This window comes from Ascaphus truei, chromosome 4, assembly GCF_040206685.1.
Source record: "Ascaphus truei isolate aAscTru1 chromosome 4, aAscTru1.hap1, whole genome shotgun sequence".
NCBI classification, from domain to species: Eukaryota; Metazoa; Chordata; class Amphibia; order Anura; family Ascaphidae; genus Ascaphus; species Ascaphus truei.
The window spans coordinates 1,178,591-1,194,931 of record NC_134486.1 but is presented as its reverse complement, the minus strand read 5'-3'; the positions used below and the strand labels follow the sequence as shown (position 1 = coordinate 1,194,931).

Here is a 16,341-nt window from a genome sequence, read left to right as displayed (position 1 = left end):
ACCCATCTGTGCTTCCGTTAAGCACTGTCCGGGATCAGGGAACCCATCTGTGCTTCCGTTAAGCACTGTCCGGGCTCAGGGAACCCATCTGTGCTTCCGTTAAGCACTGTCCGGGCTCAGGGAACCCATCGGTGCTTCCGTTAAGCACTGTCCGGGCTCAGGGAACCCATCTGTGCTTCCGTTAAGCATGGTCCGGGCTCAGGGAACCCATCTGTGCTTCCGTTAAGCACGGTCCGGGCTCAGGGAACCCATCTGTGCTTCCGTTAAGCACTGTCCGGGCTCAGGGAACCCATCTGTGCTTCCGTTAAGCACTGTCCGGGCTCAGGGAACCCATCTGTGCTTCCGTTAAGCACTGTCCGGGCTCAGGGACCCCATCGGTGCTTCCGTTAAGCACTGTCCGGGCTCAGGGAACCCATCTGTGCTTCCGTTAAGCATGGTCCGGGATCAGGGAACCCATCGGTGCTTCCGTTAAGCACGTTCCGGGCTCAGGGAACCCATCTGTGCTTCCGTTAAGCACTGTCCGGGCTCAGGGAACCCATCTGTGCTTCCGTTAAGCACTGTCCGGGCTCAGGGAACCCATCGGTGCTTCCGTTAAGCACGGTCCGGGATCAGGGAACCCATCTGTGCTTCCGTTAAGCACTGTCCGGGATCAGGGAACCCATCTGTGCTTCCGTTAAGCACTGTCCGGGCTCAGGGAACCCATCTGTGCTTCCGTTAAGCACTGTCCGGGATCAGGGAACCCATCGGTGCTTCCGTTAAGCACTGTCCGGGCTCAGGGAACCCATCTGTGCTTCCGTTAAGCACTGTCCGGGCTCAGGGAACCCATCTGTGCTTCCGTTAAGCACTGTCCGGGCTCAGGGAACCCATCTGTGCTTCCGTTAAGCACTGTCCGGGCTCAGGGAACCCATCGGTGCTTCCGTTAAGCACGGTCCGGGCTCAGGGAACCCATCTGTGCTTCCGTTAAGCACTGTCCGGGCTCAGGGAACCCATCTGTGCTTCCGTTAAGCACTGTCCGGGCTCAGGGAACCCATCTGTGCTTCCGTTAAGCACTGTCCGGGCTCAGGGAACCCATCTGTGCTTCCGTTAAGCACTGTCCGGGCTCAGGGAACCCATCGGTGCTTCCGTTAAGCACGGTCCGGGCTCAGGGAACCCATCTGTGCTTCCGTTAAGCACGGTCCGGGCTCAGGGAACCCATCTGTGCTTCCGTTAAGCACGGTCCGGGCTCAGGGAACCCATCTGTGCTTCCGTTAAGCACTGTCCGGGCTCAGGGAACCCATCTGTGCTTCCGTTAAGCACTGTCCGGGCTCAGGGAACCCATCGGTGCTTCCGTTAAGCACTGTCCGGGCTCAGGGAACCCATCTGTGCTTCCGTTAAGCACTGTCCGGGATCAGGGAACCCATCTGTGCTTCCGTTAAGCACTGTCCGGGCTCAGGGAACCCATCTGTGCTTCCGTTAAGCACGGTCCGGGCTCAGGGAACCCATCTGTGCTTCCGTTAAGCACTGTCCGGGCTCAGGGAACCCATCTGTGCTTCCGTTAAGCACTGTCCGGGATCAGGGAACCCATCTGTGCTTCCGTTAAGCACTGTCCGGGCTCAGGGAACCCATCTGTGCTTCCGTTAAGCACGGTCCGGGCTCAGGGAACCCATCTGTGCTTCCGTTAAGCACTGTCCGGGCTCAGGGAACCCATCTGTGCTTCCGTTAAGCACTGTCCGGGCTCAGGGAACCCATCTGTGCTTCCGTTAAGCACGGTCCGGGCTCAGGGAACCCATCTGTGCTTCCGTTAAGCACTGTCCGGGCTCAGGGAACCCATCTGTGCTTCCGTTAAGCACGGTCCGGGCTCAGGGAACCCATCTGTGCTTCCGTTAAGCACTGTCCGGGCTCAGGGAACCCATCTGTGCTTCCGTTAAGCACTGTCCGGGCTCAGGGAACCCATCTGTGCTTCCGTTAAGCACTGTCCGGGATCAGGGAACCCATCTGTGCTTCCGTTAAGCACTGTCCGGGATCAGGGAACCCATCTGTGCTTCCGTTAAGCACTGTCCGGGCTCAGGGAACCCATCTGTGCTTCCGTTAAGCACGGTCCGGGCTCAGGGAACCCATCTGTGCTTCCGTTAAGCACTGTCCGGGCTCAGGGAACCCATCTGTGCTTCCGTTAAGCACTGTCCGGGCTCAGGGAACCCATCTGTGCTTCCGTTAAGCACTGTCCGGGCTCAGGGAACCCATCTGTGCTTCCGTTAAGCACTGTCCGGGCTCAGGGAACCCATCTGTGCTTCCGTTAAGCACTGTCCGGGCTCAGGGAACCCATCTGTGCTTCCGTTAAGCACTGTCCGGGCTCAGGGAACCCATCTGTGCTTCCGTTAAGCACTGTCCGGGCTCAGGGAACCCATCTGTGCTTCCGTTAAGCACTGTCCGGGCTCAGGGAACCCATCTGTGCTTCCGTTAAGCACTGTCCGGGCTCAGGGAACCCATCTGTGCTTCCGTTAAGCACTGTCCGGGCTCAGGGAACCCATCTGTGCTTCCGTTAAGCACTGTCCGGGCTCAGGGAACCCATCTGTGCTTCCGTTAAGCACTGTCCGGGCTCAGGGAACCCATCTGTGCTTCCGTTAAGCACTGTCCGGGCTCAGGGAACCCATCGGTGCTTCCGTTAAGCACTGTCCGGGCTCAGGGAACCCATCTGTGCTTCCGTTAAGCACGGTCCGGGCTCAGGGAACCCATCTGTGCTTCCGTTAAGCACTGTCCGGGCTCAGGGAACCCATCTGTGCTTCCGTTAAGCACGGTCCGGGATCAGGGAACCCATCTGTGCTTCCGTTAAGCACTGTCCGGGCTCAGGGAACCCATCGGTGCTTCCGTTAAGCACTGTCCGGGCTCAGGGAACCCATCTGTGCTTCCGTTAAGCACTGTCCGGGATCAGGGAACCCATCTGTGCTTCCGTTAAGCACTGTCCGGGCTCAGGGAACCCATCTGTGCTTCCGTTAAGCACTGTCCGGGCTCAGGGAACCCATCTGTGCTTCCGTTAAGCACTGTCCGGGCTCAGGGAACCCATCTGTGCTTCCGTTAAGCACGGTCCGGGCTCAGGGAACCCATCTGTGCTTCCGTTAAGCACTGTCCGGGCTCAGGGAACCCATCTGTGCTTCCGTTAAGCACTGTCCGGGCTCAGGGAACCCATCGGTGCTTCCGTTAAGCACTGTCCGGGCTCAGGGAACCCATCGGTGCTTCCGTTAAGCACTGTCCGGGCTCAGGGAACCCATCTGTGCTTCCGTTAAGCACTGTCCGGGCTCAGGGAACCCATCTGTGCTTCCGTTAAGCACTGTCCGGGCTCAGGGAACCCATCTGTGCTTCCGTTAAGCACTGTCCGGGCTCAGGGAACCCATCTGTGCTTCCGTTAAGCACTGTCCGGGCTCAGGGAACCCATCGGTGCTTCCGTTAAGCACTGTCCGGGCTCAGGGAACCCATCTGTGCTTCCGTTAAGCACTGTCCGGGCTCAGGGAACCCATCTGTGCTTCCGTTAAGCACTGTCCGGGCTCAGGGAACCCATCTGTGCTTCCGTTAAGCACTGTCCGGGCTCAGGGAACCCATCTGTGCTTCCGTTAAGCACTGTCCGGGCTCAGGGAACCCATCTGTGCTTCCGTTAAGCACTGTCCGGGCTCAGGGAACCCATCTGTGCTTCCGTTAAGCACTGTCCGGGCTCAGGGAACCCATCTGTGCTTCCGTTAAGCACTGTCCGGGCTCAGGGAACCCATCTGTGCTTCCGTTAAGCACTGTCCGGGCTCAGGGAACCCATCTGTGCTTCCGTTAAGCACTGTCCGGGCTCAGGGAACCCATCTGTGCTTCCGTTAAGCACTGTCCGGGCTCAGGGAACCCATCTGTGCTTCCGTTAAGCACTGTCCGGGCTCAGGGAACCCATCGGTGCTTCCGTTAAGCACTGTCCGGGCTCAGGGAACCCATCTGTGCTTCCGTTAAGCACTGACCGGGCTCAGGGAACCCATCTGTGCTTCCGTTAAGCACTGTCCGGGCTCAGGGAACCCATCTGTGCTTCCGTTAAGCACTGTCCAGGCTCAGGGAACCCATCGGTGCTTCCGTTAAGCACGGTCCGGGCTCAGGGAACCCATCTGTGCTTCCGTTAAGCACGGTCCGGGCTCAGGGAACCCATCTGTGCTTCCGTTAAGCACGGTCCGGGCTCAGGGAACCCATCTGTGCTTCCGTTAAGCACGGTCCGGGCTCAGGGAACCCATCTGTGCTTCCGTTAAGCACTGTCCGGGCTCAGGGAACCCATCTGTGCTTCCGTTAAGCACTGTCCGGGCTCAGGGAACCCATCGGTGCTTCCGTTAAGCACGGTCCGGGCTCAGGGAACCCATCTGTGCTTCCGTTAAGCACTGTCTGGGCTCAGGGAACCCATCTGTGCTTCCGTTAAGCACTGTCTGGGCTCAGGGAACCCATCGCTCTGTCTCACCTCAGATAGTGGACTCTACGAGTCATCCTGACTCCTGAGAAAGCTGCGTGTGAAACGCGTTGCAGTGAAACGCGTTGAGTCCACTGTCCGGGGCGAGACAGAGAGACGCGTTCCACTTACCGGTAGTGACTCTACCCTGCAGAGCATTGCACCTAACCACTTCTCAGTACTGTTTATAAATGCACAGAATTGTGCCACCTGTCCTCTGGCACAGGTGCTGGTGTTTGAAGTGGGAATTTGTCTTTGATGTGGGTGTTAGGATAGTTGATGCTTCTGATCTCTGACTTTCTGATTCTCATCCCAGGTCCGAGCAGTCAGACAATGTCCAGAACCGGAACCCCTTCTCCTCTGGGCCAGAGCATCTCAAGTGAGTGTCACTCTATCCCAAGTCAAGCTGTCTCAAGTCACCCTGTCCCCCCGTCAGACTATCCCCCCATCAGACTGTCCCCCCATCAGACTGTCCCCCCATCAGACTGTCCCCCCCGTCAGACTGTCCCCCCCATCAGACTGTCTCTCCGTTCCCATATCACCCTGTTCTCCCATCCTATCACCCTGTCCCCCCGTCAGACTGTGCCCCGGTCAGAATGTCCCCCCATTCCCATATCACCCTGTTCTCCCGTCACCCTGTCCCCTCGACACCCTGTCCCACTGCCACCCTGTCAACCCCTGTCACAGTTGACCCATCACTTTGTCCATCTGCCCCGTCACTCTGTAACTCTGCCCCTTTGTAACTTTGCCCCCCTGTTACTCGGCCCCCTGCCCCCTTGTCACCCTGCCCCTTAGTCACCCTGCCCCCTAGTCACCCTGCCCCCTAGTCACCCTGCCCCCTAGTCACTCTGCCCACCGTTACTCTGTCCCTCTTCCACCTGTCACTCTGCCCCTTTGTCACTCTGCCCCTTTGTCACTCTGCCCCTTTGTCACTCTGCTCCTTTGTCACTCTGCTCCTTTGTCACTCTGCTCCTTTGTCACTCTGCCCCTTTGTCACTCTGCCCCTTTGTCACTCTGCCCCTTTGTCACTCTGCCCCTTTGTCACTCTGCCCCTTTGTCACTCTGTCCCTCTGCCCCTTTGTCCCTCTGCCCCTTTGTCACTCTGCCCCCTTGTCACTCTGTCCCCTTGTCACTCTGTCCCTCTGCTACTCTGCCCCCCTGTCCCTCTGCCCCCTGTCACTCTGTCCCTCTGCCCCTTGTCACTCTGCCCCCTTGTCCCTCTGACCCCTTGTCACTCTGCCCCTCTGACCCCTTGTCACTCTGCCCCCTTGTCCCTCTGCCCCCTGTCACTCTGCCCCTCTGCCCCCTTGTCACTCTGCCCCATTGTCACTCTGACCCCTTGTCCCTCTGCCCCTGTCACTCTGCCCCTCTGCCCCCTTGTCACTCTGCCCCATTGTCACTCTGACCCCTTGTCCCTCTGCCCCCTGTCACTCTGCTCCTCACCTCCTGCTGGTCCCGGCATCCCAAAGCTGGATCCACGTAATAGCAATAACAAGAAACAGAAGGAGCGCACAAAAGAGTGTGATAGAGTCAAAAAACTTCAAAGTGTATTAAATTCATCAGAGCAAATGACAAGGTAACGTTTCTGCACACAGAGTCCCTTCTTCAGACCAAACACCTAGCATGTGATAAGTAACAAACATCTATATATACCTCAACAAGGTAACAAATCACCTACCCCCCGCAACACCTGTAGTGAAAGGCTGCAACCACTCTGCAGCCTAATTAGATCCGCCCTCCGCGTCTGATGTCATCACGTGGCAGAGCATCACGACGCACGCGACGTCATGATGGGATGACGTCACATTGCAAGGCAACAGCATAAACAAGAACACAGAAAAGGCTGTGTCCCTTCCTATTGAAGTGTACACCCAACGTCTGACGGCATCACATGACGCAGCATCATGACGCACGTGACGTCACGACATCATGACGTCAAGTTGCTAAGTAACAGCATAAACATAAAAAATGGAACAGAGGAACCAATAGGAACTCGCACACAAAACGTTCCTGGCAGGGAGAAGGGGAGGAGAGCAGAGGGCATCATGGTCATGCATTACTGCACAGGAGGTATGAAACATAGGGCTGGAACCCTGGTTACTGCCATTTAAAGTCCTCCCATAGTACGATGTCCATGAATATGAGGAGTAAAGCTGAAAATAAAATTAACCTTTGTTAGGTCACGGTACAGATACATAAAAGCTTACTGTAGTTTAATCTTTTTTTGTTTCAAATTTTTTTATTAGGCATTTATACATTGAACATACATGCAGATATTTCTTAGTCTAATACAGGATTTTTTGTTTTTCACTGTGAAAGCCTCGCCAGGCCTCCGATCCTTCTGATGGACCAAAAAGGGCAGGCGAGAGAGGGAGAAGAAGAAAAGGGCAGGTGAGAGAGGAAGAAGAAGAAAAGGGCAGGCGAGAGAGGGAGAAGAAGAAAAGGGCAGGCGAGAGAGGAAGAAGAAGAAAAGGGCAGGCGAGAGAGGGAGAAGAAGAAAAGGGCAGGCGAGAGAGGAAGAAGAAGAAAAGGGCGGGCGAGAGAGGGAGAAGAAGAAAAGGGCAGGCGAGAGAGGGATAAGAAGAAAAGGGCAGGCGAGAGAGGGAGAAGAAGAAAAGGGCAGGCGAGAGAGGGAGAAGAAGAAAAGGGCAGGCGAGAGAGGAAGAAGAAGAAAAGGGCAGGCGAGAGAGGAAGAAGAAGAAAAGGGCAGGCGAGAGAGGAAGAAGAAGAAAAGGGCAGGCGAGAGAGGGAGAAGAAGAAAAGGGCAGGCGAGAGAGGGAGAAGAAGAAAAGGGCAGGCGAGAGAGGGAGAAGAAGAAAAGGGCAGACGAGAGAGGGAGAAGAAGAAAAGGGCAGGCGAGAGAGGGAGAAGAAGAAAAGGGCAGGCGAGAGAGGGAGAAGAAGAAAAGGGCAGGCGAGAGAGGGAGAAGAAGAAAAGGGCAGTCGAGAGAGGAAGAAGAAAAGGGCAGGCGAGAGAGGAAGAAGAAAAGGGCAGGCGAGAGAGGGATAAGAAGAAAAGGGCAGGCGAGAGAGGAAGAAGAAGAAGAAAAGGGCAGGCGAGAGAGGAAGAAGAAGAAAAGGGCAGGCGAGAGAGGAAGAAGAAGAAAAGGGCAGGCGAGAGAGGAAGAAGAAGAAAAGGGCAGGCGAGAGAGGAAGAAGAAGAAAAGGGCAGGCGAGAGAGGAAGAAGAAGAAAAGGGCAGGCGAGAGAGGAAGAAGAAGAAAAGGGCAGGCGAGAGAGGAAGAAGAAGAAAAGGGCAGGCGAGAGAGGGAGAAGAAGAAAAGGGGAGGCGAGAGAGAAGAAGAAGAAAAGGGCAGGCGAGAGAGGGAGAAGAAGAAAAGGGGAGGCGAGAGAGGGAGAAGAAGAAAAGGGGAGGCGAGAGAGGAAGAAGAATACATAAAAGCTTACTGTAGTTTAATCTTTTTTTGTTTCAAATTTTTTTATTAGGCATTTATACATTGAACATACATGCAGATATTTCTTAGTCTAATACAGGATTTTTTGTTTTTCACTGTGAAAGCCTCGCCAGGCCTCCGATCCTTCTGATGGACCAAAAAGGGCAGGCGAGAGAGGGAGAAGAAGAAAAGGGCAGGTGAGAGAGGAAGAAGAAGAAAAGGGCAGGCGAGAGAGGGAGAAGAAGAAAAGGGCAGGCGAGAGAGGAAGAAGAAGAAAAGGGCAGGCGAGAGAGGGAGAAGAAGAAAAGGGCAGGCGAGAGAGGAAGAAGAAGAAAAGGGCGGGCGAGAGAGGGAGAAGAAGAAAAGGGCAGGCGAGAGAGGGATAAGAAGAAAAGGGCAGGCGAGAGAGGGAGAAGAAGAAAAGGGCAGGCGAGAGAGGGAGAAGAAGAAAAGGGCAGGCGAGAGAGGAAGAAGAAGAAAAGGGCAGGCGAGAGAGGAAGAAGAAGAAAAGGGCAGGCGAGAGAGGAAGAAGAAGAAAAGGGCAGGCGAGAGAGGGAGAAGAAGAAAAGGGCAGGCGAGAGAGGGAGAAGAAGAAAAGGGCAGGCGAGAGAGGGAGAAGAAGAAAAGGGCAGACGAGAGAGGGAGAAGAAGAAAAGGGCAGGCGAGAGAGGGAGAAGAAGAAAAGGGCAGGCGAGAGAGGGAGAAGAAGAAAAGGGCAGGCGAGAGAGGGAGAAGAAGAAAAGGGCAGTCGAGAGAGGAAGAAGAAAAGGGCAGGCGAGAGAGGAAGAAGAAAAGGGCAGGCGAGAGAGGGATAAGAAGAAAAGGGCAGGCGAGAGAGGAAGAAGAAGAAGAAAAGGGCAGGCGAGAGAGGAAGAAGAAGAAAAGGGCAGGCGAGAGAGGAAGAAGAAGAAAAGGGCAGGCGAGAGAGGAAGAAGAAGAAAAGGGCAGGCGAGAGAGGAAGAAGAAGAAAAGGGCAGGCGAGAGAGGAAGAAGAAGAAAAGGGCAGGCGAGAGAGGAAGAAGAAGAAAAGGGCAGGCGAGAGAGGAAGAAGAAGAAAAGGGCAGGCGAGAGAGGGAGAAGAAGAAAAGGGGAGGCGAGAGAGAAGAAGAAGAAAAGGGCAGGCGAGAGAGGGAGAAGAAGAAAAGGGGAGGCGAGAGAGGGAGAAGAAGAAAAGGGGAGGCGAGAGAGGAAGAAGAAGAAAAGGGCAGGCGAGAGAGGAAGAAGAAGAAAAGGGCAGGCGAGAGAGGAAGAAGAAGAAAAGGGCAGGCGAGAGAGGGAGAAGAAGAAAAGGGCAGGCGAGAGAGGAAGAAGAAGAAAAGGGCAGGCGAGAGAGGGAGAAGAAGAAAAGGGCAGGCGAGAGAGGGAGAAGAAGAAAAGGGCAGGCGAGAGAGGAAGAAGAAGAAAAGGGGAGGCGAGAGAGGGAGAAGAAGAAAAGGGCAGGCGAGAGAGGAAGAAGAAGAAAAGGGCAGGCGAGAGGGGGAGAAGAAGAAAAGGGCAGGCGAGAGAGGAAGAAGAAGAAAAGGGGAGGCGAGAGAGGGAGAAGAAGAAAAGGGCAGGCGAGAGAGGAAGAAGAAGAAAAGGGGAGGGGAAAAAGTAAAGGGGGGGGGGATTCTCCTATCCCGTCCACCAGGTACCTGTCCTGCATCTCTTCTCTTAGATGACTGGGTTGTCTCCCTTTTATAGAAAGGGGTTTCTACCTTATTGGTTGGGTCAGCCATGGTTCCCAAACTTTGTAAAAGGTTGTTGTGGTTCTTTTCAGAAAGGCTGAAAGCTTTTCCATCAGCATTACTTCCTGGATCCTTTTTTTTACTGTTTGCTTGGGGGGGAGGGTGGGTGATACCTTCTTCCATGAGGCAGCCACCGCGCATCTAGCTGCTGTAAGAATGAAGGAGATTAATTTTCTTACTGGGCGGTCAATATTCTCCCTTGGTCTGGCCAGTAAGTAGGTCAGCGGATCAATGGGTATTGTGAGGTCTGTGACCTCTTTTATTATAGTTTGTATGTGTAGCGGTCATGTAAAATGCCTACAGTCATCTCTCCTGTTGGCAGTAAGGCCTGGTAAGTGTGGGCATGCCAGCAGTAATTATGGAGGTTTGCCCTCACACCCTGGTGAGGTGCCCTGTGTAAGGATGGGAGTGGTCACAGACTCTGACTCCCTGGTTGGTGATGTCAGAGTTGTGTCAGCCCCAGAGGTTACATAAGGCACAGCACTGATCAAAAGTAGTTCTAGTGCTAGTACAAGTTCAGCTAAGAGGAGTTCAAGTTCTAGTCCTAGTCTGAGTTACTGGTTATGTTATAGTAACTGTAAGGAGACTGTGTCCAGGGACCTGGCGCAGTGGAAGGAGATCCCTGCGGGGATAGGGAGTCCCTATTAAAGGAGAATTACACCTTACCAAGGGAAGCACTGACTCAAGATGAGTGGCTAGATATTCTACTGCGTGGGGCAGCTAGCCCACCTCAAACAATAAAGATGCTCTTATTCGAAAACCCTCTCGTGTACATGTGTGGAGTGAGTGTACAGAGGGGAGCACCACAGAGGAGTTCCTCGTCAGGACCATCCCCAAGTGACCGAAGGGACCCTGATGAGGTGGAGGCGCTGCACTGGAACTAGGTGAGACTCAAGCCACTACCTCAGCTGCCTGTCTGGACGGGTTCTCCCCACACACCATCATGCGGGAGGCTCAGGGGTACTGTTGCCAACAGGTGCACCACCAGATACTTATACACTGTAATGGGGACCGGTTAGACCACAGGGGCCAATGTGAGATTGGGTGGGTCAGGCCGGGCCACAAACACCGTTACATTTGGAGGCGCTGCTGAGATCAGATCCGTCAACAGGACAGGCTCTAGCTAGGCACACTGGGAAACAGGGAGAGTGTCTGCTGCCACTCTGTGCTGCGTAGGGACGGACCTAGGGGTGGTCAGGGGCTGACGGGATATTGTCAGTTCGCAGGGACGACCTAGGGGCCTGAAAGGAGTGAGGGGTCTGGAGCCGGGCTATAGCTGACCGAGTCACCTTGAGGCAGTGCTAGTTGGTAGGATGCCAGAAGGGATAGCCTGTTAACGAGGTCAGGAATCCTGGAGAGGGTCTGCGCTAGGCTGACCAAGAGAGGTAGACGCCCCAAGTACTGCATGGCAGAGCCAGAGTACCTAGCCCATTCCAGACACTTACCATAGGGAGCACAGACTGGGAGGAAGGAGATACAGCAGACACTGAGAGAGTGAGCCTAGCCTGAGGTAGTGCACATTGAGTCCAGCCTAGGTCAAGTACACATGTGGTGGTGCATCTGAGCAACTCTTTATTGTACTGGTGTGGTGGCTGCCCCGCAGAGCGGAGCCCCATGTACGATAATTGGTACGAGAACGTGGCAACCCAAGAAATGGAGGATCCGCGTGGTGCGGAGAGTCCAAGATGGCGAACAGAGGCTGATGGGGAAGGCACCCGTGGCGTGCGCCCCACTGAAGAGCAAACTGTCGCTGAGTTGTCGCTAACGAATCTGCTCTGGAGTGGAGCGAAGGCGGTGGCTGCCCCGTTTTTGTCCTGTCTGGGACACCGAGGTACCCCCCTTGAGGAGTGTGAGGACATTGTTATAACTGGGGTGGAGCACAGTGAGGATGGATGTCAGCGTACGTGCAACCAAATGAATGCTACCTCATCTGGAAAAGATAACCAAAATGGCGGCTCCCGCTTGCTAAGGAGACCGCGTGGGCCAGTCACAGAGAATGTGGCTGGTGCAGGACTTGCAAAAAGCTGGCCGGGAATGGCGCGAACAGCAGAGCCCCGCCCTGATGGGGGGCATGGCGCGAAAGCTATGGCTGCGCCTACGTGGACAGTGACTCACTCGGCCCCTGTGCTGAGTCAACCGCTGAGTTTATGGGACCCTCCCCTGATTTCAACCAGGGGGAGTGACTTTCAATTATGGCTGGTGGGAATGCACCCACTGGGCCCAGGGACTGATATACAGACGGCGCCACTACAAAAAGTAGTTCCGGCCGCGGAAGTCAATTGCAAGAAAGAGGGATATTTTGCACGCAAAGCAGCTGCAAGGAGAAGGCGGGAACTAGCCGCGGGAAAAGAATCCAACTCTGACGAGGACATTGGCGCGAAAACGCTGACTGCGCCCACCAGGACTGAGAAAGGAGCGGTCTTAATTAAGGGGCATGATATTCCCCTGTGGGACCCGCCCATTATTGTGATCCCTGGGGGCGGGTTCCAGCTATGTCAGAGGAAGGAGGAGCCGAAGCAGGGAGTGGCGGATCCAGCAACTTCCATCAGTCAGTTGCAAGGAACCACTGACCTGGAGAGACCTGTGCAGAGAGTGGTCCCTAACAAGCGAATGGCCTGCTCCTCCACTGTGGGTACGATGGTCTCCACCCAGCCCTACTCAGTACCCGGCGGGTTACTGGTAGTAAGGGTGGCCAACACCGAGACGGTGGTCGGGCTCTGCCTTCAATGCGGGCTGCCCGGAGGCACTGTCAACTCGGCGGCACGTTGCCCACAATGCGGGACACTGTACCTGTGGCCAATGCCCACCTTCATACCCATCCAATCGGCTGACCCCCCGGGGGACCTGGCTAGGCGAGCCGCCGAGTCCCCTGGCGCACTGTGGATAGGGCGTGCGAGTCCCGGCGAAAGGGGACTGGAGCCGGTCAAGTCGGCTGGGTCGGCCGCAACCGAGACAATCGGGTCACCTCCTGACCGCACCGAGAAGGGAGAGTACTCGGACGAGGATCTCCGCGAGCTAGCGGAGGTGACATCGAGGCCCAGGATAGAACCGGGGAGGACGACACCCCGTGGCACAAGCAGCTGTCAGAAAGACAGGACGTCCCCCGCAGATCGGCGAGCCGAGAGACGGAGTCCCTCCGCCTCAGAATATGGCGGCGATGGGCGAGAGACGCCTGCACCCCTGCGGATGGGTAAGAGAAGTCCCTTCACTTACCTTGCCCCGGCAGATGGTGTAGGAGTAGAGAGGCCATGCCAGGCCCAAGACGCAGGTGCGGAGACGGCATCACTTCCGGTACAGACGACGGAGGAGCTTCCGGATGTCGTCATCGAAGAAGAGATCCCGCATGGGGGTCCAACCCAAGATGGCGGCGTTTCCGGTTCCGGGGAGGACATCACTTCCGGTGGCGACGGCGGAACCACTGGAGAGGACGCAGCGACGCTTCGGCGATCGGGGGAAGGTCCCCGATCACCTCAGAGGCCTGGGAGCTGGATGGATGACCCAAGGACTGAGGAGGGTGAGCTATCCTCATTGGACCAGTCTATGGACAGTCGGGAGCGGGTCCTAACCCCGTGGGGTCCCATCGCTTGCCCCTACGCCCAACCCCACGCCCTAGCTAAAACCCTTGCCCCAATCACACGGTCCCCGAGTTCCCCGCCTAGTCTGGAATCTGTGGACATACCATTGGGGGAGGAGGGGAAACGGACTGGGGAAAGACAGCGCAGTTGCGCTACAGAAGGCATCTCTCGGGGAAGGGGAGAATTGAGAAAGGCCGCAGTAGGCCGGTGGCTGCCTCCGGTGGCCCCCGACCCAGTGAAGAAGATCCCGGGGTCATCAAGGTGGTCTGTACCACGATCGGCACGGACATCGGGAGTATTTTCCCAGGGGGATGAGAGTGATTCTGGGGACTCTCACAGGTTCAAAGAGCATCGTTGGTGGGCCCCACTCTTTGAAGGGTATTCTGCATGGATGGACCGTACTAGGTTTCTCATCCGGAGGGAGGACGTGGTAGACTACTGGTGGGAAGTAGGAGAGTTCACACCCGAGCAGAGGGATAGGGAATTACAGGAGAGGTGGTTCCAATTAGAGCGTAGGGAGATAGCGCCCATGGGTCCCGACACACTGTCAGATCCTGTGGATCCTGATGAACCCCTATCATGGGTGTTACCTGGGAGGGCAGGTAATGCTGATCTGACCAGGGTCAGTAGGGCGGAGAGGGCTATAATAGCCAGGTATAAGTCATCCCACGGGTTGGAGTATCCCTATGTCCCTGAACCCCTTATGGATGAAATAGAAGATAATAGGGACAGGTGGCTCAGGGAGACTATTGAGATGTACTTAGTCAATAGGGGGAGCGCCATTGTAGGTAAGAAGGCTGAGGAAAGAATAGACCACCTGATGCGAGTGTGGAGCATAGGGAGGAATATCCACAAACATAAGGTGACCTATAGGCCTGAGAGGGGATCGCCTAGGCATTACCATGTCACAGTCCTGGATATGGGTAACAGGGAGGTTAGAAAACCTGACCCAGATCACTATTTTTAGGCGGTACTACACATTACGCGGGTTCGTGGCTGCTGGTCGGGGCGGGCTTGGCGGCAATGTACTGTAGACATTTTTCTTGTTGTGATTATGAAAATTTGTATGTGATGATAATTATGTTATGTGTTACAGTGCTTCCTGGAAAGAAGGCGTACAAATTTAGGTCCCTGCGAGGACGATGGGATTTACCAGGGGGAGAATGTAGCGGTCATATAAAATGCCTACAGTCATCTCTCCTGTTGGCAGTAAGGCCTGGTAAGTGTGGGCATGCCAGCAGTAATTATGGAGGTTTGCCCTCACACCCTGGTGAGGTGCCCTGTGTAAGGATGGGAGTGGTCACAGACTCTGACTCCCTGGTTGGTGATGTCAGAGTTGTGTCAGCCCCAGAGGTTACATAAGGCACAGCACTGATCAAAAGTAGTTCTAGTGCTAGTACAAGTTCAGCTAAGAGGAGTTCAAGTTCTAGTCCTAGTCTGAGTTACTGGTTATGTTATAGTAACTGTAAGGAGACTGTGTCCAGGGACCTGGCGCAGTGGAAGGAGATCCCTGCGGGGATAGGGAGTCCCTATTAAAGGAGAATTACACCTTACCAAGGGAAGCACTGACTCAAGATGAGTGGCTAGATATTCTACTGCGTGGGGCAGCTAGCCCACCTCAAACAATAAAGATGCTCTTATTCGAAAACCCTCTCGTGTACATGTGTGGAGTGAGTGTACAGAGGGGAGCACCACAGAGGAGTTCCTCGTCAGGACCATCCCCAAGTGACCGAAGGGACCCTGATGAGGTGGAGGCGCTGCACTGGAACTAGTTGAGACTCAAGCCACTACCTCAGCTGCCTGTCTGGACGGGTTCTCCCCACACACCATCATGCGGGAGGCTCAGGGGTACTGTTGCCAACAGGTGCACCACCAGATACTTATACACTGTAATGGGGACCGGTTAGACCACAGGGGCCAATGTGAGATTGGGTGGGTCAGGCCGGGCCACAAACACTGTTACATATGGTTAGCCAATATTTCTGAATCTCTGGGCATGACCACCAGATGTGGGCCATGTCCCCCTTTTGTCCGCAGCCTCTCCAGCAGAGATCGGAGGCCAGAGGGTAGATTTGTCTTATTCTCACTGGGGTAAGATACCAGTGGAACAGTATTTTATAAATGTTTTCCTCCATTGTGGTACATATGGAAGTTCCTGAGGCAGATTCCCAAATACCTTCCCAATCCTCTCTGTCTATAACCATATTCAATTCGGCTGCCCATTTGAGCATATAGTCATGGGAAGGGGTGTCTGTCGACATCTCCATTTCGGCGTATATTTTTGTTATAAGACCTTTTTGATGAGCGGTGTTGCGACACAGCCTTTCAAAACTAGTGAGAGGGGGAAATTCTAATGTTGGGGATAGGTTTTGTATGAAGAAAGAAAATTGGACTCAGTAATAATATATGCAGCTGGATTGAAAACTGGTTAAAGGACAGACAACAGAGGGTTGTCATAAATGGAACTTTTTCAGGTTGGGCTAAAGTAGTGAGTGGAGTACCTCAGGGATCGGTACTGGGATCCCTGCTTTTTAACTTGTTTATTAATGACCTTGAGGTTGGGATCGAGAGCAAAGTCTCCATCTTTGCTGATGATACTAAATTGTGTAAGGTAGTAGAATCAGAGCAGGATGTAATTTCTCTTCAGAAGGACTTGGAGAGACTGGAAACGTGGGCAGGTAAATGGCAAATGAGGTTTAATACAGATAAATGTAAGGTTATGCATTTGGGATGCAAGAATAAAAAGGCGACTTACAAATTAAATGGAGATATATTGGGGGAATCCTTGATGGAGAAGGATTTAGGAGTGCATGTAGACAGCAGGCTTAGCAATAGTGCCCAATGTCATGCAGTAACTGCAAAGGCAAACAAGATCTTATCTTGCATCAAACGGGCAATGGATGGAAGGGAAGTAAACATAATTATGCCCCTTTACATAGCATTAGTAAAACCACACCTTGAATATGGAGTACAATTTTGGGCACCAATCCTAAGAAAAGACATTATGGAACTAGAGAGAGTGCAGAGAAGAGCCACCAAATTAATAAAGGGGATGGACATTCTAACTTATGAGGAGAGGCTAGCTAAATTAGATTTATTTACATTAGAAAAGAGGCGTCTAAGAGGGGATATGATAACTATATACAAATATATTCAGGGACAATACAAGGAGCTTTCAAAAGAACTATTCATCCCACGGGCAGTACAAAGG

The 16,341-nt window shown here is 54.2% G+C and overlaps 1 protein-coding gene across 1 annotated transcript in view; it reads left to right on the top strand.

Annotated features, from left to right (window-relative positions):
* Window positions 1–16,341, top strand: part of CGREF1 (cell growth regulator with EF-hand domain 1) — a 114,820-nt gene that overhangs the window by 64,755 nt on the left and 33,724 nt on the right. Inside the window, exon 3 of the mRNA XM_075595150.1 lies at window positions 4,752–4,814. Coding sequence (XP_075451265.1) covers window positions 4,752–4,814 — 63 coding nt within the window. The remainder of the gene's footprint in view (window positions 1–4,751; window positions 4,815–16,341) is intronic.